Raw genomic sequence first — 26,559 nt, 5'->3', positions numbered from 1 at the left:
AGACAGGACAACAAAAAGATTTTGAGTACTCCCTCTTTCACAGGAAATGTTCAAGAAATATCAAATATGCTTAAAAGTGAGTAATAATAATAATTGACCAAATAATAACTAATGACACAACAGTAAATAAGGGATCCCAGACCAGAGTAATCAGATAGGTGTGTGGAACCTCCAATCAACACTTTATTCTGAACTGTACTCTAAATGCTGACCAGTTTCAGCTCACCGTTTCCTCTCCAGACCAACAATCCAGCAGATAAGAACATTTCTGAGAAAAATCACTTACCTGAACTGACTTGCCCGCATTCTCCACCATTTGTTAGATCTGCTGCTCAGATAAGATAGGATTCTTTAACCACAGCCCTCTGACACAAAGGAGGGAATCTTCTGGACCTGGTCTTCAGCCATCCAGCTTCTGCTCTGGACCTCACCGTCACCCCACTTCACCTCTCCGACCATCACTTTGTGTCCTTCTCTCTCTATCTCCCAACTCTTCCTACCTCCAACCACACTTACACCCTTAAAACACTCCCTAATCTTCACTCTCTTTCTTCCTCCCTGCTGATCTCCAACATCCTAACTTCATTACCTAACCCTGACATGCTTGCTACCCTTCCACTCAACTCCGCAACTAATACTCTACTCTCTTCTCTTTCCACATCCCTCGATCAGCTCTGTCCTCTTACCCTCAAACGAGGTAAACCTTCTCACCCTGCTCCTTGGCTTTCAGATGCACTGCGCAGCAACATAAGAGAATTAAGGGCAGCTGAGAGAAAGTGGAGGAAATCTAAGCTCTGTGTTGATCTCCACTCCTACCACGATCTGCTGTCCAGGTTCTCATCTGATGTGACTGCTGCAAAAACATCTTTTTACAAAGCCAAGCTTGAACAATCTTCTGCTGACCCACGTAAGCTTCATGCTATCTTTTCCTCTCTTCTGAACCCTCCTCCTCCTCCCCCTTCTGCCTCTCTCACTGCTACTGACTTTGCAACATTCTTTCAGGACAAGATTGACAAAATCAATCAATCCTTCTCTTCGACTGACCCACTTTCAACTGACCCTCAACCCACCAACACACTCACCAGCTTCACCCCACTCACCATGGATGAGGTTACACAGCTCCTCTCATCCAGCAATCCCACTACATGCACACTTGACCCTATACCATCCACCATCCTCAAAGACATCTCACAGGACCTAATCCCCTTCATCACACCCATCATCAACAACTCCCTGACATCAGGTGTCGTCCCTACTGCTTTTAAGAAGGCTCAGGTCATCCCCCTTCTTAAGAAACCTACACTAGACACTACAGACATCAACAACTACAGACCTGTCTCACTCCTCTCTTTTCTATCCAAAATTCTTGAACGTTCTGTCTATAACCAACTATCTGCCTTTCTTACTCAGAATGACCTCCACGATCCGTACCAGTCTGGCTTCAAGGCAGCGCATTCTACGGAAACAGCACTTGTAGCTGTTCATGCAGCTTCATGCAGCCAAAGCAGCCAAACTGTCATCTGTCCTCATTCTTCTTGACCTCTCTGCAGCCTTCGACACAGTGAATCACAGCATTCTCCTGACCACTCTCTCCAACCTTGGAGTAACAGGTTCAGCATGGCAATGGATGGCCTCCTACCTCGAAGGGCGCCCTACCAAGTGTCATGGAGGGGATCCATAACTCCCCCATGCACTCTCTCAACCGGTGTTCCTCAGGGCTTTGTACTTGGCCATGGCCCATGGCTTCTCCTACCACTCCTATGCCGATGACACTCAGCTCATTTCCTCCTTCAGACACACAAGTCTCAGCTTGCATCTCAGCATGTCTGCGAGATATCTCACAATGGATGTCAGCTCATCATCTAAAACTTAATCCCAGCAAGACCGAGATGTTGCTCATTCCCGGAGATCAATCTCCAACCCAGGACCTGGTCATCTCTCTTGATGACTCCCAGATCAGACCATCTGATAAGGTAAGAAGCCTTGATGTCGTCCTGGATAACCAGCTGACCTTCTCTTCTTATATAGCCAACATGACAAGATCGTGCCGGTTCCTCCTGTACAACATCAGGAAGGTTTGACCATTTCTCTCCAGGGAAGCTACCCAGATTCTGGTCCAATCACTTGTAATCTCACGGTTGGACGACTGCAACTCCCTCCTGGCAGGAGCTCCCATGTCCAATATTAAACCCTTGCAGCTCAAAAGCTTTGCAAGGTGAAAAGTGGAAAGTTTTTGTGTCCAAGTAGTTTCAGTAAAGACGTAATTTTAAATGAAATATTTAATATACGAGGGTGATGATAATATTCACCACAACTGTGTTTAACTGTGTATGTTAATAATTCAGGATGAATCAGGTTACAGGACTTTAACACACGATCTCAGTTTGGGTGAAAAATGTGTTTCCTTTTTAACATTTACTAACAATGTTTATTTATAGAAATATATTTGATTCTTTCTGCTTCAGAACTGAACAAGGATTTCTCCTGCTCCTCGTGTCCACGTTCCTCTACAACCCAAAATCACCTCCACAATCACATCAAGAGCTGCAGTGATGATAAATATGAGACTCTGGTGAAGATTAAGACTGAACATGAGGATCTGACGCCCACCAGAAGCTCCAGTAATCAGCAAACGTCCTCTGGTCCTGTCAGCATTAACACCTCTCTCAGTCCCACACAGGAAGAAGGAAACGTCTGCTCACAGTGTGGGAAGAGCTTCAGGTCCCAGAGTGCCTTCAAAATACACCAGCGCATTCACACTGGAGAGAAACCGTATCAGTGCTCACAGTGTGGGAAGAGTTTTAATAGACAGAATCATCTCAACATGCACCAGCGCATTCACACTGGAGAGAAACCATATCAGTGCTCACAGTGTGGGAAGAGTTTTAATCAACAGCGTGATCTCAAAATACACCAGCGCATTCACACTGGAGAGAAACCATATCAGTGCTCACAGTGTGGAAAGAGTTTTAATCAACAGAATAATCTCAAAACACACCAGCGCATTCACACTGGAGAGAAACCGTATCAGTGCTTACAGTGTGGGAAGAGTTTTGCTCATCTAAATACATTTAAGAAACACAAGTGTGACACATTCAATTGTACCGAATAAACGAAGGGTTTGATTTTTAATACCACATTCCCAAAGTAATCACCAAGTGTTCCTGTTAATGTAGCAGCAGCTGTAATGTTTAGCATGTGCACCTGTTTCTGTTTATTTTAATAAATGAACCCACAGTCTCTGCAGTCGGGTGGTACAGTGGCTTAGCAGGGTTTCCTCACACCTCCCAAAAACATACCAGTATGTGGACTGACTGATATAAATCCTTCTTGTGAGTGAGTGAAAGTTTTCCTTTAAAATTCTACATGTAAAAGTTCCTTTTCTTTTTACTTTAAATGATCTTTAAAATCCCGAGTATAAGTTTTTACTTTTATAAATGTAGAATATTTTGTGCTCACTGATTTCTTTATGATTTTATTGTATTTAGTTTTTCTATTGAAATAAACATTAGTAATGTTGCAGGTTTATAATGAATGAATATGATTGTAATGGTAATAATAGCAGTTTTATCTTAATAAAGAATTATTCGATATGTTGCTGTTCTTAGTGTCACTTCTCTATAAATGTGGCTATTAAATAAAAATGCTTTAGCCTAACTGCAGCGGTGTTAGCACACAGACTTAGGCGAAGCATACGTTTCTGGCTGTCAAAGGCGTCAGACTCTTTCAGATTGCTGAAATCAAACTGGAGTAAAACTCTACTGTAGGCAGTGGTGTAAAGTAATGAAGTAATAATACTTTGTTAGAGTACTTAAGTATTTTTGGAGCTATAGCATGTATGCTAACATAATTCAGTGTGGTCAGTCATATTGAGAACATTAACATTTACCTCAGATATGATGACAGATAACTAATAATGGTTTTTATTGAGCTACAAAGACAGGATTTAGACTTAGCATGTATGCTAACACAATTGCATTAATGCAGGAGCATCTAACCAGAAGTGCAAGATAGAGATTATTTATATATAATACAGTACAGGTAAAGTGCAGAAGTGACCAGATAGTGAAATGAGGAGACGTATCAGAATATTAAGAATATTAAACAGATAATGATGATGTACAGTCTATAGACTAATATGTATTCACAGAGTAATAGAAAGTGACTAAAATGTTCTTTCTTGAGTCCTTTCTGACCAGGACTGATGTGTTGAGGGACCAGGAGAGATTGTCTGAGATGTGGACGCCGAGGAATTTGAAGCTGGGCACCTGTTCTACTACAGCACCGTTGATGCAGATAGGGGCATGTGCCTGACTTCCTGTTCTTCTGAAGTCCACAATAATCTCTTTTGTTTTCTCTGTGTTAAGCTCCAGGTTGTTGTCCTCACACCATGCCGCCAGATGCTGAACCTCCTCCCTGTAGGCCATTTCATCGTTGTCTCTGAATAAGCCTGTCACCGTGGTGTCATCCACGAACTTGATTATGGAGTTGGAGCCATAAACAGGAACACAGTCGTAGGTGAACAGGGAGTACAAGAGGGGACTCAGCACACAGCCTTGTGGCACGCCAGCGTTCAGGGTAATGGAGGCTGAGTGGAGGTTGCCTAATTTTACAGACTGAGGTCTATTAGTTAGAAAGTCCAGAATCCAGTTACATAGTGACGTGCTGATCCACGCCGATGATCAGCTTGGATGGAATCACTGTGTTAAATGTTGAACTGAAGTCGATAAAAAGCATTCTAACATAGGTGTTATAGCAGTCCAAGTGGGTCAGTGTGGTGTGAAATGCAGTGGAGATAGCATCCTCTATTGACCTGTTGTGACGATAAGCAAATTGGTGCTGATCTAATGTAGCTGGTAGACAGGCTTTCAGGTGAGAGGTAACTAATAATGTTTTTTATTGAGCTACAGTGACAGAATTTAGACTTAGCATGTATGCTAACACAACTTCTGCCTAACTTCATTAGTCAGACTGTCCATGACCATTACAAACAGGAAAGGGTGCAGAGAGAGGAGCTGTGGAATTATATGAGGACACTGAGAGTGGCAGAATAATGAAGTATGTGAATGTGGTGTAAAATATATATGAAGCCGAGCAGTGAGATGTTCAGAAGTAATTACAGACAGGTTCAAAGTGGAGGGGGTACTGCATCATGGACCAGCTCTGAGTCCGGCCTTCCACTACTTCTCCATCAACACACTTTGCTGACATGAAACCATAATGCTGCTCACAAATCCTCACCTCTCTTCTCAACCTAGTTTTTCTTCTCTTTCCCAGATCTTCATGCTGTGTCTGATGAACTTTATTCCTCTGTAGTTGCTGCAGATCTGCACATCACCCTTATTCTTAAAAACTGGAACCGTTACGCTTCCTCTTCACTCCTCAGGCATCCTCGTACATTCCATCATTTTGTTAAACAATCTACTTAAAAACTCCTCTGCATCTCTCCTAAACATCTCCATGTCTTCACTGGTACGTCATCTGAGCCAACTGCCTTTCCACTCTTCATTTTCTCTTTAGCTCTCCTCACTTCCTCCTTGCTAATCCAAGACACTCTCTGGCTCACTATCTGTACGTTCTCCAACCTTCTCTCTCCACTTCTGTTCATTCAACATCATCTCAATAAACTCTTTCCATCTTCTCAGAACACTGTCCTCATTTATCAGCACATTCCCGTCTGCATCCTTTATTATTCTAACCTGCTGTAAATCCTTTCCAGCTCTGTTCCACTGTCTGGCAAATCCCTCCAATCACCTTCCTTAGTCTCCAGCTTCATATTCAGCTAGCCATACATCCTTTACTTAGCCTTTTACCACTCCTCTCTTTGCCTAACGCCAAATCTCCTTGTGCTTCTGTCGATTCTCTTTGCCTTTTTGGAGATACCAGTTATTTTTGGCAAGTTAATTTTTTTTGCACTTTCACCTCCAAGTCTCTTTTTCTTTCTTCCTCTGTCCAACACCAAGTATTTTACTAGCTGATTCCCTTACCACTTCATTGGTTATAGCCCAGTTGTCTGGCATCCTTTTACCATTACGATCTTCTTTTAACCACCTAATCCTTGGTTCTATAAGCTGACATCAGTGAGGTCGGGTGCCACCACAACTGCTCTGACCCTTTTTGGCTATTTGTTTTTTTATTTTGTGCTCTTTTATTGGCTCTTACCTCCTTTTCCTAAAGTTTCTTTATCTAGAGATGCCAAAAGCCTGCCCTCTTTCAGAGCAACAAAAATGCATTACCCAGTTAGAACAAATCAGGGAAGAAAGGAAAAGAAACATGTGGAAGAAGTTGAGGTCTAGAAAACAAGAAGCTTTAAACTTCTGAGATTCACCTAATTAAATTTAAACCTCTAGAACAACTCAGTTTAGTCTTCGTCTTCCCAAGTCTAAGTTCTCTGTAAGTTGTTGTTTCAAGCTGGTCACTACAGTTAGAAGTCCTTTCAGGTGTCCTACAGTAGAGTTTTACTCCAGTTTGATTTCAGCAATCTGAAAGAGCCTGACACATTCACCAGCCAGAAACATATGCTTAGCCTAAGTCTGTGTGCTAGCACCGCTGCTACTCGGGATATTAAAGATCATTTAAAAGTGAGAAGAAAAGGAACTTTTACATGTAGAATTTTAAAGGAAAACTTTCACTCACTCACAAGAAGGATTTATATCAGTCAGTCCACATACTGGTATGTTTTTGGGAGGTGTGAGGAAACCCTGCTAAGCCACTGTTCCACCCGACTGCAGAGACTGTGGGTTCATTTATTAAAATAAACAGAAACAGGTGCACATGCTAAACATTACAGCTGCTGCTACATTAACAGGAACACTTGGTGATTACTTTGGGAATGTGGTATTAAAAATCAAACCCTTTGTTTATTTGGTACAATTGAATGTGTCACACTTGTGTTTCTTAATTGTTGTTAAATGAGTAAAACTCTTCCCACACTGTGAGCACTGATATGGTTTCTCTCCAGTGTGAATGCGCTGGTGTTGTTTAAGATGACTCTGTCTATTAAAACTCTTCCCACATTGTGAGCACTGAAATGGTTTCTCTCCAGTGTGAATGCGCTGGTGATTATTAAGAACACTCTGACGATTAAAACTCTTCCCACATTGTGAGCACTCATATGGTTTCTCTCCAGTGTGAATGCGCTGGTGGGTTTTGAGATCACTCTGTTGATTAAAACTCTTTCCACACTGTGAGCACTGATACGGTTTCTCTCCAGTGTGAATGCGCTGGTGTATTCTGAGATGACTTTGGTGATTAAAACTCTTTCCACACTGTGAGCAGTGATATGGTTTCTCTCCAGTATGAATGCGCTGGTGTTCTTTGAGATGACTCTGGTGAATAAAACTCTTCCCACATTGAGAGCACTGATATGGTTTCTCTCCTGTGTGAATGCGCTGGTGCATGCTGAGATTACCCTGTTGATTAAAACTCTTCCCACACTGTGAGCAATGATATGGTTTCTCTTCAGTGTGAATGCGCTGGTGTCTTTTGAGATCACTCTGGAACCTGAAGCTCTTTCCACACTGTGAGCACTGATACGGTTTCTCTCCAGTGTGAATGCGCTGGTGTGTTTTGAGTTCACTCTGGTACCTGAAGCTCTTCCCACACTGTGAGCAGACGTTTCCTTCTTTCTGTGTGGGACTGAGAGAGGTGTTAATGCTGACAGTACCAGAGGACGTTTGCTGATTACTGGAGCTTCTGGTGGGCGTCAGATCCTCATGTTCAGTCTTAATCTTCACCAGAGTCTCATATTTATCATGGTTGCAGCTCTTGATGTGATTGTGGAGGTGATTTTGGGTTGTAGAGGAATGTGGACATAAGGAGCAGGAGAAATCGTTGTTCCGTTCTGAAGCAGAAAAAATAAAATATATTTATATAAATAAATATTATTAATAAATATTATCACCCTCGTATATTAAGAAGGATACATACTTTTGGCAATATAGTGTACACTTATCCGGAGTTCCAGTGGCCCGAATCAGGATTTGGACATGATCTATTTCAATTAGGAAAATAACTTGTTGTATTTGTTGTCATTTCTATGAATAGTATCAGAATATAAACATACTGTCCCCATAATTATACATTTTAACTCTTTGACTCAAGATATAGTGTTAAGAGTTATGTTATACCCACACCCTGTCCACAAGGCTAAAAAACATTTGTACTGTACTGCGTGTTTAAATCACATATGTAACCATTTCTGTGTATTACACCTGTTTATAAATTGGTATTTAGATTTTGTTCCATTATGTTAGTGTTAGATCTTAGTTACACTTATGTCCATATACTTATGGTGTTAGACCTAGTATTTCTTCACTTCTCACTGCTTATAAGCTGAGCATGCAGCTCTGAACATTGTTTTGGCTAGTTGTGATCTTGTTTATTAAAACTCTTCTTCTCTCTAAAACTTTCTCATGTAATCCTGTGTTTATAAAAACTGTTTTCTGTTAATAAACTGAGACATTCATACTTTGACTTGGTGTCTTGTCTGGGTGCTTTCCTCGTGCACCAGATTCACTGAATGATTCTTCTCCTGGTTAAGTTCTTTCTATTAGCTCAAAGGACGGGACTTTGGGTGACTGAGTAAAAACCTAACAAATGGTGGAGAATGTGGGCAATCAGCCAGGATGGTCCTGAGGGTACTGTCATAAGGAATGGTAAAAAGGGTCGTTGTAATTTTTGTGGAAAACTTGCAGCATTTCTCTCCCATTAATAAAAATATGGAACAAAGCGCGTCCTGTATCAGTTCAATACGGAACACCACGTTTAGTTTCCAAATAAGAAATGATACTGTATTTTACGGGATGGTTCACAACCCTAGTGGTCAGTCATATTCAGAACATTTCCATTTACATCAAATATGATTGTCAGCTAAAATGACAGAATTTAGACTTAGCATGTATTCTTTAGTTGTGATAAATATAAGGATCATTTCTGTAATGCACTTCGGTATCTTGTCCTGTCTTGAACATCCTCCTCTATCACACCAACCACCTGCATTCCTCCCTCACCACATCCTAAATCCTCTTCTTTGGTGTTCCTCTTCCCAAGTCTAAGTTCTTTGTAAGTTGGTCACTAGTTAGAATCCTTTCAGGAGTCCTACAGTAGAGTTTTACTAATAACAGCAACATATCAAATAATTCTTTATTAAAATAAAACTGCTATTATTACCATTACAATCATAGTCATTCATTATAAACCTGCACTATTACTAATGTTTATTTCAATAGAAAAACTAAATACAATAAAATATTCTACATTTCTAAAAGAAAAAACATATACTCAGGATTTTAAAGATCATTTAAAGTAAAAAGAAAAGGAACTTTTACATGTAGAATTTTAAAGGAAAACTTTCACTCTCTCACAAGAAGGATTTATATCAGTCAGTCCACATACTGGTATGTTTTTGGGAGGTGTGAGGAAACCCTGCTAAGCCACTGTTCCACCCGACTGCAGAGACTGTGGGTTCATTTATTACAATAAACAGAAACAGGTGCACATGCTAAACATTACAGCTGTTGCTACATTAACAGGAACACTTGGTGATTACTTTGGGAATGTGGTATTAAAAATCAAACCCTTCGTTTATTCGGTACAACTGAATGTGTCACACTTGTGTTTTTCAAATGTTTTTAGACGAGCAAAGCTCTTCCCACACTGTGAGCACTGATATGGTTTCTCTCCAGTGTGAATGCGCTGGTGTAGTTTAAGATTACTCTGTTGATTAAAACTCTTCCCACATTTTGAGCACTGATACGGTTTCTCTCCAGTGTGAATGCGCTGGTGGGTTTTGAGATAACTCTGTGTATTAAAACTCTTCCCACACTGTGAGCACTGATACAGTTTATCTCCAGTGTGAATGCGCTGGTGGGTTTTGAGGTAACTCTGTGTACTAAAACTCTTCCCACACTGTGAGCAATAATACGGTTTCTCTCCAGTGTGAATGCGTTGGTGTATTTTGAGAACACTCTGTTGATTAAAACTCTTTCCACACTGTGAGCACTGATACCGTTTCTCTCCAGTGTGAATGCGCTGGTGGGTTTTGAGATTACTCTTTGTATTAAAACTCTTCCCACACTGGGAGCATTGATATGGTTTCTCTCCAGTGTGAATGGGCTGGTGTATTCTGAGATGACCCTGTGTATTAAAACCTTTCCCACACTGTGCGCACTGATATGGTTTCTCTCCAGTGTGAATGCGCTGGTGTATTCTGAAATGACTCTGTCTATTAAAACTCTTCCCACACTGTGAGCACTGATACGGTTTCTCTCCAATGTGAATGCGCTGGTGTTCTTTAAGATAACTCTGTTGATTAAAACTCTTCCCACACTGTAAACACTGATACGGTTTCTCGCCAGTGTGAATGCGTTGGTGTCGTTTAAGATGACACTGTGTAGTAAAACTTTTTTCACACTGTGAGCACTGATACAGTTTCTCTCCAGTGTGAATGCGCTGGTGTATTTTGAAACGATTCTGTCTATTAAAGCTCTTCCCACACTGTGAGCACTGATATGGTTTTTCTCCAGTGTGAATGCGTTGGTGTCTGTTAAGATCACTCTTTCTATTAAAACTTTTCCCACACTGTAAACACTGATACGGTTTCTCTCCAGTGTGAATGCGCTGGTGTATTTTGAGATCACGCTGGAACCTGAAGCTCTTCCCACACTGTGAGCAGACGTTTCCTTTTTTCTGTGTGGGACTGAGAGAGGTGTTAATGCTGACAGTACCAGAGGACGTTTGCTGATTACTGGAGCTTCTGGTGGGCGTCACATCCTCATGTTCAGTCTTAATCTTCACCAGAGTCTCATATTTATCATGGTTGCAGCTCTTGATGTGATTGTGGAGGTGATTTTGGGTTGTAGAGGAACGTGGACACGAGGAGCAGGAGGAATCATCGTTCAGTTCTGAAGCAGAAAGAATCAAATATATTTCTATAAATAAACATTGTTCAAAATGTTATGTTTGATACTTAAGGATCCTTCCAGGATGTGGTGGAAACAGGCAAATCAATGAGAGAACCCAACAAAAAGTGCTTCTACATGTGGCTAAGAAACCCAGTACAACAACCCAGTCCAAAGCACTTCAGGCTGAACTGGAGACATCTAGAGTTTCAATCCTTACCACACACTGAACAAAGCAGGGCTCTATGGACGAAGAACCTCTGCAATGTTTACATCTACCTACAGTGAAACATGGTGAGGGATCAATAATGTTGTGGGGCTGCTTTGCTGTAATCTATCATTATTTACATGACATGTAACTTCTTGTTGTGCAGGAAGTTTTATTATTTCCATGTCCTATCAGGTCTATAAGACTATTAAGTGATGCCTAAAGTGCTGAGTTAGTGCAAAGCTTTTGTAATACCTGTAGTAGCATCAGGGGCTGTATTATTTGGTATGAAAGCACAACATGAACCTCCAATCATTACACAAACGCCCCCTTTTCTGCTTATATCATGTCTAATGCTAAACGCTTCTCACAAACTGTTAGATTAATTATTGTGTGTTCATAAACTTTTGGTGACTTGTTCTCCTCTAGCCTCTGTGTTGCAACAGAGGTTTTTATTTCAGCACTGGTTAACCACGCCCCTGTTTAATCAGGTTTTATGTCCCCACTAGATCCTATCCTATCTGAGCAGCAGATCTAACAAATGGTGGAGAATGCGAGCAAGTCAGTTCAGGTAAGTGATTTTTCTCAGAAATGTTCTTATCTGCTGGATATGACCATGGTGGGCCGCATCAGCGAAAACAACGAGTTAGCCTACAGAGAAGAGGTGCAACGGTTAACGGACTGGTGTAAAGTCAACAACCTGTCTCTGAATGCTGACAAAACTAAAGAGATGGTCGTCGACTTCAGAAGAACACAGAATGACCACTCTCCACTGAACATTGACGGCTCCTCTGTGGAGATCGTCAAGAGCACCAAGTTCCTTGGTGTTCACCTGGCAGAAAACCTCACCTGGAACCTCAACACCAGCGCCATAACCAAGAAAGCCCAACAGCGCCTTTACTTTCTGAGGAGACTGAGAAAAGCTCACCTGCCACCTCCCATCCTCACCACATTCTACAGAGGAACTATCGAAAGCATCCTGAGCAGCTGCATCACGGTCTGGTTCGGGAATTTCAGCGCATCTGACTCTCCAGCGAGTGGTGAGGACAGCTGAAAAGATCATCTGGGTCTCTCTTCCATCTATTACGGACATTTTTAACAAACGCTGCATCCGCAAAGCACTCAGCATTGTGGAAGACCCATCACATCCATCGCATGGACTTTTTACTTTCCTGCCATCTAACGCAGCATTCGCACAAACACAACTAGCCATACCACAAGCCATCAGACTTCTGAACTCTAATCTGATCTGAGGGACCATATGTATGTGTGTATGTATGTATGTGTATATATATATATATATATATATATATATATATATATATATATATATATATACAGTGTATCACGAAAGTGAGTACACCCCTCACATTTCTGCAAATATTTCATTATATATTTTCATGGGACAACACTATAGACATGAAACTTGGATATAACTTAGAGTAGTCAGTGTACAACTTGTATAGCAGTGTAGATTTACTGTCTTCTGAAAATAACTCAACACACAGCCATTAATGTCTAAATAGCTGGCAACATAAGTGAGTACACCCCACAGTGAACATGTCCAAATTGTGCCCAAATGTGTCGTTGTCCCTCCCTGGTGTCATGTGTCAAGGTCCCAGGTGTGAATGGGGAGCAGGGCTGTTAAATTTGGTGTTTTGGGTACAATTCTCTCATACTGGCCACTGGATATTCAACATGGCACCTCATGGCAAAGAACTCTCTGAGGATGTGAGAAATAGAATTGTTGCTCTCCACAAAGATGGCCTGGGCTATAAGAAGATTGCTAACACCCTGAAACTGAGCTACAGCATGGTGGCCAAGGTCATACAGCGGTTTTCCAGGACAGGTTCCACTCGGAACAGGCTTCGCCAGGGTCGACCAAAGAAGTTGAGTCCACGTGTTCGGCGTCATATCCAGAGGTTGGCTTTAAAAAATAGACACATGAGTGCTGCCAGCATCGCTGCAGAGGTTGAAGACGTGGGAGGTCAGCCTGTCAGTGCTCAGACCATACGCCGCACACTGCATCAACTCGGTCTGCATGGTCGTCATCCCAGAAGGAAGCTGACGCACAAGAAAGCCCGCAAACAGTTTGCTGAAGACAAGCAGTCCAAGAACATGGATTACTGGAATGCCCTGTGGTCTGATGAGACCAAGATAAACTTGTTTGGCTCAGATGGTGTCCAGCATGTGTGGCGGCGCCCTGGTGAGAAGTACCAAGACAACTGTATCTTGCCTACAGTCAAGCATGGTGGTGGTAGCATCATGGTCTTGGGCTGCATGAGTGTTGCTGGCACTGGGGAGCTGCAGTTCATTGAGGGAAACATGAATTCCAACATGTACTGTGACATTCTGAAACAGATCATGATCCCCTCCCTTCGAAAACTGGGCCTCATGGCAGTTTTCCAACAGGATAACGACCCCAAACACAACCTCCAAGATGACAACTGCCTTGCTGAGGAAGCTGAAGGTAAAGGTGATGGACTAAACCCAATTGAGCACCTGTGGCGCATCCTCAAGTGGAAGGTGGAGGAGTTCAAGGTGTCTAACATCCACCAGCTCCGTGATGTCATCATGGAGGAGTGGAAGAGGATTTCAGTAGCACCTGTGCAGCTCTGGTGAATTCCATGCCCAGGAGGGTTAAGGCAGTGCTGGATAATAATGGTGGTCACACAAAATATTGACACTTTGGGCACAATTTGGACATGTTCACTGTGGGGTGTACTCACTTATGTTGCAGCTATTTAGACATTAATGGCTGTGTGTGGAGTTATTTTCAGAAGACAGTAAATCTACACTGCTATACAAGTTGTACACTGACTACTCTAAGTTATATCCAAGTTTCATGTCTATAGTGTTGTCCCATGAAAAGATATAATGAAATATTTGCAGAAATGTGAGGGGTGTACTCACTTTTGTGATACACTGTGTATATATATATATATATATATATATATATATATATACAGTGCCTTGCAAAAGTATTCAGCCCCCTTGAACTTTTCAACCTTTTGCCACATTTCAGGCTTCAAACATAACGATATGAAATTGTAATTTGTTGTGAAGAATCAACAACAAGTGGGACACAATCGTAAAGTGGAACGAAATTTATTTGATATTTTAAACTTTTTTTAGAAATAAAAAACTGAAAAGTGGGGCGTGCAATATTATTCAGCCCCCTTGCGTTAATACTTTGTAGCGCCACCTTTTGCTGCGATTACAGCTGCAAGTCGCTTGGGGTATGTCTCTATCAGTTTTTCACATCGAGAGACAGAAATTTTTGCCCATTCTTCCTTGCAAAACAGCTTGAGCTCAGTGAGGTTGGATGGAGAGCGTTTGTGAACAGCAGTTTTCAGCTCTTTCCACAGATTCTCGATGGGATTTAGGTCTGGACTTTGACTTGGCCATTCTAACACCTGGATACGTTTATTTGTGAACCATTCCATTGTAGATTTTGCTTTATGTTTTGGATCATTGTCTTGTTGGAAGATAAATCTCCGTCCCAGTCTCAGGTCTTTTGCAGACTGCAACAGGTTTTCTTCCAGAATGGTCCTGTATTTGGCTCCATCCATCTTCCCATCAATTTTAACCATCTTCCCTGTCCCTGCTGAAGAAAAGCAGGCCCAAACCATGATGCTGCCACCACCATGTTTGACAGTGGGGATGGTGTGTTCAGGGTGATGAGCTGTGTTGCTTTTACGCCAAACATAACGTTTTGCATTGTGGCCAAAAAGTTCGATTTTGGTTTCATCTGACTAGAGCACCTTCTTCCACATGCTTGGTGTGTCTCCCAGGTGACTTTTTATAGATATCTTTGAGAAATGGCTTTCTTCTTGCCACTCTTCCATAAAGGCCAGATTTGTGCAGTGTACGACTGATTGTGTCCTATGGACAGAGTCTCCCACCTCAGCTGTAGATCTCTGCAGTTCATTCAGAGTGATCATGGGCCTCTTGGCTGCATCTCTGATCAGTCTTCTCCTTGTTTGAGCTGAAAGTTTAGAGGGACGGCCGGGTCTTGGTAGATTTGCAGTGGTCTGATACTCCTTCCATTTCAATATAATCGCTTGCACAGTGCTCCTTGAGATGTTTAAAGCTTGGGAAATCTTTTTGTATCCAAATCCGGCTTTAAACTTCTCCACAACAGTATCTCGGACCTGCCTGGTGTGTTCCTTGGTCTTCATGATGCTCTCTGCGCTTTAAACAGAACTCTGAGACTGTCACAGAGCAGGTGCATTTATACGGAGACTTGATTACACACAGGTGGATTCTATTTATCACCATCAGTCATTTAGGTCAACATTGGATCATTCAGAGATTCTCACTGAACTTCTGGAGTGAGTTTGCTGCACTGAAAGTAAAGGGGCTGAATAATATTGCACGCCCCACTTTTTAGTTTTTTATTTCTAAAAAAAGTTTAAAATATCCAATAAATTTTGTTCTACTTCACGATTGTGTCGCACTTGTTGTTGATTCTTCACAAAAAATTACAATTTCATATCGTTATGTTTGAAGCCTGAAATGTGGCAAAAGGTTGAAAAGTTCAAGGGGGCTGAATACTTTTGCAAGGCACTGTATATATATACAGTGAGGAAAATAAGTATTTGATCCCCTGCTGATTTTGTAAGTTTACCCCCTTACAAAGACTTGAACAGTCTATAATTTTTATGGAAGGTTTATTTTAACAGAGAGAGACAGAATATCAACAAAAAATCCAGAAAAAAATAAATAAAAAAAAGTTATAAAATAATTTGTATGTAATTAAGGGAAATAAGTATTTGATCCCCTACCAACCAAGAAGAATTCTGACCCCCACAGACCGGTTATGTGCCCATGAGGCACACAAATTAGTCCTGTCCCTGTATAAAAGACTCCTGTCACAGAATCAGTTTCTTCCGTTCAAATCTCTCGACCACCTTGGGCAAGACCAAAGAGCTATCAAAGGACGTCAGGGACAAGATTGTAGACCTACACAAGGCTGGAATGGGCTACAAGACCATCAGCAAGAAGCTTGGTGAGAAAGAGACCACTGTTGGTGCGATAATTCGAAAATGGAAGAAATGCAAAATCACAGTCAATCACCCTCACTCTGGAGCTCCATGCAAGATCTCACCTGGTGGGGTAAGAATGATTCTGAGAAAGGTGAGGTCAGTCCAGAATTGCATGGGAGGAGCTTGTCAATGATCTCAAGCTGGCGGATACTCGAGACTTTGCGCTCCTCCACCTTTCGCTTGAGGATGCCCCAAAGATGTTCTATTGGGTTTAGGTCTGGAGACATGCTTGGCCAGTCCATCACCTTTACCCTCAGCCTCTTCAATGAAGCAGTGGTCGTCTTAGAGGTGTTTGGGGTCATTATCATGCTGGAACACTGCCCTGCGACCCAGTTTCCGGAGGGAGGGGATCATGCTCTGCTTCAGTATTTCACAGTACATATTGGAGTTCATGTGTCCCTCAATGAAATGTAACTCCCCAACACCTGCTGCACTCATGCAGCCCCAGACCATGGCATTTCCACCACCATGCTTGACTGTAGGCATGACACACTTATCTTTGTACTCCTCACCTGATTGCCGCCACACATGCTTGAGACCATCTGAACCAAACAAATTAATCTTGGTCTCATCAGACCATAGGACATGGTTCCAGTAATCCATGTCCTTTGTTGACATGTCTTCAGCAAACTGTTTGCGGGCTTTCTTGTGTAGAGACTTCAGAAGAGGCTTCCTTCTGGGGTGACAGCCATGCAGACCAATTTGATGTAGTGTGCGGCGTATGGTCTGAGCACTGACAGGCTGACCCCCCACCTTTTCAATCTCTGCAGCAATGCTGACAGCACTCCTGCGCCTATCTTTCAAAGACAGCAGTTGGATGTGACGCTGAGCACGTGCACTCAGCTTCTTTGGACGACCGACGCGAGGTCTGTTCTGAGTGGACCCTGCTCTTTTAAAACGCTGGATGATCTTGGCCACTGTGCTGTAGCTCAGTTTCAGGGTGTTGGCAATCTTCTTGTAGCCTTGGCCATCTTTATGTAGCGCAACAATTCGTCTTTTAAGATCCTCAGAGAGTTCTTTGCCATGAGGTGCCATGTTGGAACTTTCAGTGACCAGTATGACAGAGTGTGAGAGCTGTACTACTAAATTGAACACACCTGCTCCCTATGCACACCTGAGACCTAGTAACACTAACGAGTCACATGACATTTTGGAGGGAAAATGACAAGCAGTGCTCAATTTGGACATTTAGGGGTGTAGTCTCTTAGGGGTGTACTCACTTTTGTTGCCGGTGGTTTAGACATTAATGGCTGTATATTGAGTTATTTTGAGGGAAGAATAAATTTACACTGTTATATAAGCTGCACACAGACTACTTTTCATTGTGTCAAAGTGTCATTTTGTCAGTGTTGTCCCATGAAAAGATATACTTAAATATCTGCAGAAATGTGAGGGGTGTACTCACTTTTGTGATACACTGTATATATACATATATACAGTATGTATATATATATATATATATACAGCGGGGAAAATAAGTATTGAACACATCAACATTTTTCTCAGTAAATGTATTTCTAATGGGACTATTGACATGAAATTTTCACCAGATGTTGGTAACAACCCACGTAATCCACACATACAAAGCAGTCAAAACAAATAAGTCCAAAAATTAAGTTATGTGTAATAAAGTGAAATGACACAGGGAAAAAGTATTGAACACATGAAGAAAAGGAGGTGCAAAAAGGCATGGAAAGCCAAAACACCAGATGAAATTTGTCAATATTTAGAAAGTAGGGGTGTAACAATGCATCGCGATGCAAAAATGTAGCGATGTGCATCGTGGACATCTGCGCGATTGTATAATTGCACGTGCATTCTGTAATTTATTAGTGATGGATCGGTCGCGAACAAAATTCGGCTCTAAGAGTCGGCTCTTTAAAGTGAACGGGAGCCGACTCGGGTTTTTTTTCTGTTAAAGCTGCGCGCACGTGATTGGTCAGAATGCGTTTTTGTACACTGAGCAGGAGGGGCGGGGTTACAGACACACACACGAACAGGAGAGAGAACTTTTTACATAGCGCTTTATGTAGCCAGACATTACACGCTGAAAAGGTGAGGAAAATGAGTGACAGGAAACAGTAAAGTTCAGACCCACTGATGGGAGACCAAGTGTTCAGTCTACCCACATCTTATCCATGTCACTGTGTACTGTAGCAACATCTGTCCCCTCAGAGAGAATCTTTTCTAAACCAGGGCAGATCATAACAGAAAGGAGAAACAGGATCAACCCCTCAGAGATGAGCTCCTTGGTTTTTCTGACTGTCAATCTTCACTAAATACTTACAAATACTGTCACCTGGATGCTGCTTTTTGTTTTGCACATTTTCATTTATATTTTGTTGAGTGATGCTTTGTTGATGTTGTGTTGTTCCACTGTAGATGCAAATTTACAAATAATATACACAATCAGACCTTTTTGTCTAATTGAGATGGGTCTTTATTGTTGTGGCTCTCTGTTCCACATTGAGTATATAAATAAAGCCATTTAAATAATAAACATTTAATAAAATGTTTTTACATTAGTAATTTATTTTACATGTAATGTGTTAATAAATTAGTTTAAGCAACAAAAAAATCTGTTTAAAGACTCAGCTCAGTTCAATGAGCTTGTTTGATTACTTTGATTTTCAATTTAAGATGGCGATAAGTAACTTAAATTTGGTAAACCTGTTAGTAGGTTACAGTAAAGTACTCTGTTCTTGGTAATTACCTTTAAATTGCAGGGGACTGAAGTTTTTTTGCTTAAAAATTTACAAGAAAATGTGCACTGTTTACACTTCAGAAAAAATCGTGAAAAAATCGAATCGTGAACTCAGCATCGTGAATCGAATCGAATCGTGAGCAGAGTGTATCGTTACACCCCTATTAGAAAGCAACCCTGCCCCTATCAGTGCAAATTAATATCAGCTGGTTTAGTCCTAATTGATGGCCTACAAAAAGGTTTCTTATTACCAAGGTGTCACACAAGAAGCATCTCATGATGGGTAAAAGCAAAGAGCTCTCTCAAGACCTTTACAACCTTATTGTTGCAAAACATAATGATGGTATTGGTTACAGACGTATTTCTAAACTTCTGAATGTACCAGTGAGCACCGTTGGGGCCATTATCCGGAAGTGGAAAGAACATCATTTCACCATAAACCGGCCACGACCAGGTGCTCCTCGCAAGATTTCTGACAGAGGAGTCAAAAGAATAATCAGAAGAGTTGTCCAAGAGCCAAGGACCACTCGCAGAGAGCTTCAGAAAGACCTGGAATTAGCAGGTACAGTTGTTTCAAAGAAAGGTATAAGTAATGCACTCAACCGCCATGGCCTTTATGCATGCTCACCACGCAAGACTCCATTACTGAAGAAAAAGCATGTTGAAGCTCGTTTAAAGTTTGCTGCACAACATTTGGACAGGCCTATAAAATACTGGGAGAATATAGTCTGGTCAGATGAGACCAAAATTGAACTCTTTGGATGTCATAGCACACACCATGTTTGGAAGGGAAATAGAACTGCACATCACCCCAAAAACACCATACCAACAGTGAAGTTTGGAGGTGGGAACATCATGGTGTGGGGCTGTTTCTCAGCATATGGTGCTGATAGACTTCATATAATTAAAGAAAGGATGAATGGAGAAATGTACTGAGACATTTCTGATAAGAATCTGCTGCCATCCACCAGGATGCTGAAGATGAAACGAGGGTGGACATTTCAGCAAGACAATGATCCCAAACACACAGCCAGGAAAACTCTTAAGTGGTTTCAGAGAAAGAAAATAAAGCTGCTAGAATGGCCCAGTCCATCACCCGACTAGAATCTAATTAAAAATCTATGGAAAGAACTGAAGATCAGAGTTCATAGAAGAGGCCCCCGGAACCTTCATGATCTGAAGACAGTTTGTGTGGAAGAATGGGCCAAAATCACACCTGAACAAAGCATGTGACTCGTTTCTCCATACAGAAGGCGTCTTGAAGCCGTCATCACCAACAAAGGCTTTTCTACTAAATATTAAATACATTTCAGTAAGCGTGTTCAATACTTTTTCCCTGTGTCATTTCACTTTATTACACATAACTTCATTTATGGATTTATTTGTTTTGACTGCTTTATATGTGTGGATTATTTGGGTTGTTACCAACATCTGGTGAAAATGTCATGTCAATAGTCCCATCAGAAATATGTTTACTAAGAAAAATGTTGATGCATTCAATACTTATTTTCCCCGCTGTATGTGTGTATGTATATATGTATATGTATAGGCACCCACTCGAACACACTCATACTCACTCCATGGACGGACAGCACCTTCCCAGGACGTCTGGAAAAGCACCAGTGAATCCAACCCCAACGGCAACTCCACCACTTCATCTAAAGCTAAGTATACTTTCACTGTTACTACGGCTCCTGTAGGTGCTCTGTACTCCAACCCCCTTTTTTACTTTAAGTTTTACTCCCTGCCGCTACTCTCTGTAAACTGATATTTTGACGATTCCACATTGTAACTACATCTTCTGGGTTTTTTTTTACCCCGAGGTGGTTCGGGCCACAGTGCCACCCAAGAAGGACGGGGGTTCCTGCTGAGTCTGGTTCCTCTCAAGGTTTCTTCCTGTAATTTTAAAGGGAGTTTTTCCTTGCCACTGTCCTTTACCCATGCTGATGCTTGCTCAGCATGGGTAAAGTTGATGTGAGACAATGTCCTGTTGTGTCATAAGTTACTATCTGGTCAATTATTATTGTTACTCAATTTTAGCATATTTAATATTTCTTGAACATTTCCTGTGAGAGAGGGAGTCCTCAAAAAAAGTTTTAAAATGGGCGCCAAAGGTTCTAAGAATGTTGACGGTTCCAAATTCACATGAAACTCCTGAGCAATGGCTTGATAGATTAGGACAAAGTTGGATTGATAATTTGTAAGGATGGATGAAATTCACAGGTTTGAGGAAGGGTTCATTTAAATCTGAATATTTGTGAACTGCTACACTGTGTATAGTGGATAAATATGGAGACCCTGATTGGGAACATGGATTTATGACAGATGGTTTAGATGATGAAAAAGAAAGGTATGTGGGATGAAGGTAAGATGGAAAAAGAAAGTATGGAATAAGAGGAATACGGATTCTATGCTGGTTTGAGGTCAGTCTGTTATTGTAATCAGAATGTATTGAGTGTTTCACAAGGACAAACAACTAAACCTAAGTTGTATCTTGATTTATATATTGTAAATACTGCTTGTACTTTTGAAGTGAAGGAGACTATAGTTCTGATTTACGTCTTGCTATCAACACTTGCTTGAATAATATGCATGCAGATGATGCTCCACCTGCTGGTTGCTGCCAAGGATGAAGATACCTGCCATCAAGCATCCCTACTACTTCTTCAACACCTAGCACCAAGTGGATTTAAGGTATCACTGCACAAACTACAGTATTGCAAAGACTCTGTTCAATATCTTGGCTTTAGTCTCAACAAAGGCTGTAGATGTTACAGGACACACAGATCTTACTCGCTCATTCTGCTCACACCACATCAAGTTATTCATAATTTACAAAACATATGATAACCCTAACCCTAGATCAGGCCATGAAGTTATTCTGTGTTCCAAGTTCCAATGGAGCATCCACTCTCGACACACTTTTTGGATATTACCTACCTGTATCTTCAGGTTCTTCCTTCTTCACAGGCTTCAACTGGAAACCTCCACACTGTTGGTCCACTGGGGAGAAGAGTTCCATGACTTGTTCCACAGGGATTAAAGATCCTTCACCTGAAATTCCATCAACATGTGAAGAAGAAACTCAACAACTGGAGGAAATGTAAAACTGTGGGTTTAATCCTAAGTACATTAAAATTTAAATCCAGACTGGAGTGGAGCAGCACTTCTCCACAGGACAGTACAGGTTCTAATCCCACTATCCCCATTCTCCTATTATTTCTACTGATTAGTGACCCCAATACTAACCACACTGCACTGTACCACACTGTACTGTACCATACTGTACTGTACCAAACTGTACTGTACCATACTGTACTGTACCACACTGTACTGTACCATACTGTACTGTACCACACTGTACTGTACCACACTGCACTGTACCACACTGTACTGTACCATACTGTACTGTACCAAACTGTACTGTACCATACTGTACTGTACCACACTGTACTGTACCATACTGTACTGTACCACACTGCACTGTACCACACTGTACTGTACCATACTGTACTGTACCAAACTGTACTGTACCATACTGTACTGTACCACACTGTACTGTACCATACTGTACTGTACCACACTGTACTGTACCACACTGCACTGTACCACACTGCACTGTACCACACTGTACTATACCATTCTGTACTGTACTACACTGTACTGTACTATACTGTACTGTACCACACTGTACTGTACTATACTGTACTGTACCACACTGCACTGTACCACACTGCACTGTACCACACTGTACTATACCATACTGTACTGTACTGTACCATACTGTACTGTACCATACTGTACTGTACCACACTGCCCTGTACCACACTGTACTATACCATACTGTACTGTACTGTACCATACTGTACTGTACCATACTGTACTGTACCACACTGTACTGTACCATACTGTACTGTACCACACTGTACTGTACCATACTGTACTGTACCATACTGTACTGTACCACACTGTACTGTACCATACTGTACTGTACCACACTGTACTGTACTATACTGTACTGTACTGTACCACACTGCACTGTACCACACTGCACTGTACCACACTGTACTATACCATACTGTACTGCACTGTACCACACTGTACTATACCATACTGTACTGTACTGTACCACACTGTACTGTACCATACTGTACTGTACCACACTGTACTGTACCACACTGCACTGTACCACACTGTACTGTACCACACTGTACTATACCATACTGTACTGTACTGTACTGTACCACACTGTACTGTACCACACTGCACTGTACCACACTGTACTGTACCACACTGTACTGTACCATACTGTACTGTACCATACTGTACTGCAGCAAACTGTACTGTACCAAACTGTACTGTACCACACTGTACTGTACCACACTGTACTGCACCATACTGTACTGTACCATACTGTACCACACTGTACTGTACCATACTGTACTGTACCATACTGTACTGCACCAAACTGTACTGTACCAAACTGTACTGTACCACACTGTACTGTACCATACTGTACTGTACCATACTGTACTGTACCACACTGTACTGTACCATACTGTACTGTACCACACTGTACTGTACTATACTGTACTGTACTGTACCACACTGCACTGTACCACACTGCACTGTACCACACTGTACTATACCATACTGTACTGCACTGTACCACACTGTACTATACCATACTGTACTGTACTGTACCACACTGTACTGTACCATACTGTACTGTACCACACTGTACTGTACCACACTGCACTGTACCACACTGTACTGTACCACACTGTACTATACCATACTGTACTGTACTGTACCACACTGTACTGTACCACACTGCACTGTACCACACTGTACTGTACCACACTGTACTGTACCATACTGTACTGTACCATACTGTACTGCAGCAAACTGTACTGTACCAAACTGTACTGTACCACACTGTACTGTACCACACTGTACTGCACCATACTGTACTGTACCATACTGTACCACACTGTACTGTACCATACTGTACTGTACCATACTGTACTGCACCAAACTGTACTGTACCAAACTGTACTGTACCACGCTGTACTGTACCGCACTGTACTGTACCATACTGTACTGTACCATACTGTACTGTACCAAACTGTACTGTACCAAACTGTACTGTACCACGCTGTACTGTACCACACTGTACTGCACCAAACTGTACTGTACCAAACTGTACTGTACCACGCTGTACTGTACCATACTGTACTGTACCAAACTGTACTGTACCAAACTGTACTGTACCAAACTGTACTGTACCACGCTGTACTGTACCAAACTGTACTGTACCACACTGTACTGTACCATACTGTACTGTACCACACTGTACTGTACCGCACTGTACTGTACCATACTGTACTGCACCAAACTGTACTGTACCAAACTGTACTGTACCACACTGTACTGTACCATACTGTACTGTACCACACTGTACTGTACCATACTGTACTGTACCATACTGTACTGCAGCAAACTGTACTGTACCAAACTGTACTGTACCACACTGTACTGTACCACACTGTACTGCACCATACTGTACTGTACCATACTGTACCACACTGTACTGTACCATACTGTACTGTACCATACTGTACTGCACCAAACTGTACTGTACCAAACTGTACTGTACCACGCTGTACTGTACCGCACTGTACTGTACCATACTGTACTGTACCATACTGTACTGTACCAAACTGTACTGTACCAAACTGTACTGTACCACGCTGTACTGTACCACACTGTACTGCACCAAACTGTACTGTACCAAACTGTACTGTACCACGCTGTACTGTACCGCACTGTACTGTACCATACTGTACTGTACCAAACTGTACTGTACCAAACTGTACTGTACCAAACTGTACTGTACCACGCTGTACTGTACCAAACTGTACTGTACCACACTGTACTGTACCATACTGTACTGTACCACACTGTACTGTACCACACTGTACTGTACCATACTGTACTGTACCACACTGTACTGTACCATACTGTACTGTACCATACTGTACTGTACCACACTGTACTGTACCACACTGTACTGTACCATACTGTACTGTACCACACTGTCTGGTGGAGAAATGGCTCATTACTCCATATTTACTTACAGAAGAAATCATCGTCCTCATCTTCATCTTCTTCCTTTTTTATTGGTTTCTTCTGGAATCCTTCATGTTGTAGATCCTCCGGGGTGACGTGTCCCTCTTCTGCTGACTGCATTATTAAAGATCTAATACAAAGATAGATAGATGTACTTATTTCTCCTTTAAGGAATATTCTGCCTCATTCTTTTAGACTCTTTTAATTGGCTATTGTTTATTCTGTGAGGCTCTAAACACGGTGAGAACGTTACAACTATTGTGGGCAGCATCTGGCAGAAAAGACCTCCAATAGAACTTCTTACATCTTCAGTGAAATAAAGATTGAAGAGAATGAACACATCACACATTCTTCTTTTTACTGGGTTTGAGCTTTGTACAATTTGTCTGAATAACTAAATGTAAAATAATAAATGTGTTTTAAATATTGAACTCCACTAAATATCATAAATGTAAATAAAAATAGAACTCGATGTGTTTCTATAAAAATGTTAGATTTAGTTCTGATAAACTGATTCATTTTGCTGGATCGGTTCAAATGAATCGGTTCATCAGTACTGAATCATGTGAGATGCTAACAGTTAGCGGAGAAGCTAGTAGTTTGTGTGAAAAGGAAGTTAAAGCTCCTCAAATCCTCACAGTGATATTTTATTATGAACTCTAGTTCTGTTATTAATTAGAATGTAGTTAATAATTAAAGTGTAATAAATAAATAACTAAATATTTTACTTACAGATGATTCACTTCAGTACAAACACACCAGCTGCTGCAGTGAATAAAGGTGTTAGCGCTACCGCCCCGCCCATGAGCCCACAGCCAACCACAATCGAGCTGGGAACATTTCAACCAATCAGATGCGAAACTCTAAATCATATCAGTAAGCATCTGCTCCTCTAGCCCTGAGTTCCATCAATAAATCAAATCATTTCATTATCACATGAACACAGGTGTGGAAGGTGAGTGAGATGCTCAGGTGCTCAGTCCCTCAGTCCCTCACAACTGCAATACACATTAATTACAACAGATATACACATTATCTTACATAAACTTCTATAAAACTAGCACCATCTGTTCCATATATACAGGTATTGATTAAAGACTCTTTATGTGGGTGATTCTTCAATTAGGGGAATTTTTACGTCCCTGGGTTATAAATTTGTGTTAAAAATACTTTATTTCAAAACAAATATTTTAGGTATTAAAAAGATCACTCATTGCATCACTAAAAATTACTTGCCAAAATAATTATGATTTCCATTTTTATGATGATTTAAACATCAATATTTTGCTACTTTGGCCTTGTCCCCAACCTTTAAAACTTCTGCAGTTTCCTGCAGCAATAACTGCAACTAAATGTTTCCGGTAACTGTTGATCAGTCCGGCTTGGAGGAATTTTAGCCCATTCCTCCGTACATAACAGCTTCAACTCTGGGATGTTGGTGGGTTTCCTCACATTAACTGCTCGCTTCAGGTCCTTCCACAACATTTCCATTGGATTAAGGTCAGGACTTTGACTTGGCCATTCCAAAACATGAACTTTATTCTTCTTTAACCATTCTTTGTAGAA

At 41.3% G+C, this 26,559-nt stretch overlaps 2 protein-coding genes and 1 pseudogene across 2 annotated transcripts in view; 1 reads left to right on the top strand and 2 right to left on the bottom strand.

Annotated features, from left to right (window-relative positions):
- The window catches only part of LOC134331611 (zinc finger protein 850-like), a 150,444-nt pseudogene extending 142,961 nt beyond the window's left edge, over positions 1 to 7,483 (bottom strand).
- The window catches only part of LOC134331697 (zinc finger protein 850-like), a 64,548-nt gene continuing 40,754 nt past the window's right edge, over positions 2,766 to 26,559 (top strand). Inside the window, exon 1 of the mRNA XM_063013237.1 lies at positions 2,766 to 3,065. Within this exon, the coding sequence (XP_062869307.1) occupies positions 2,825 to 3,065 (241 nt within the window). The 5' untranslated portion in view covers positions 2,766 to 2,824. The remainder of the gene's footprint in view (positions 3,066 to 26,559) is intronic.
- Positions 9,165 to 25,241, bottom strand: LOC134331785 (zinc finger protein 501-like). Its single transcript, XM_063013345.1, has 3 exons — positions 25,002 to 25,241; positions 21,802 to 21,915; positions 9,165 to 10,904 (listed from the first exon to the last, which is right to left on the bottom strand). The coding sequence occupies exons 1-3, from the start codon at positions 25,111 to 25,113 to the stop codon at positions 9,586 to 9,588; spliced, it is 1,545 nt and encodes a 514-aa protein (XP_062869415.1). The 5' UTR covers positions 25,114 to 25,241; the 3' UTR covers positions 9,165 to 9,585.

Source organism: Trichomycterus rosablanca, chromosome 1 (genome assembly GCF_030014385.1).
Source record: "Trichomycterus rosablanca isolate fTriRos1 chromosome 1, fTriRos1.hap1, whole genome shotgun sequence".
Classification (NCBI taxonomy): Eukaryota; Metazoa; Chordata; class Actinopteri; order Siluriformes; family Trichomycteridae; genus Trichomycterus; species Trichomycterus rosablanca.
This window is presented reverse-complemented; position numbering and strand designations above follow the sequence as displayed.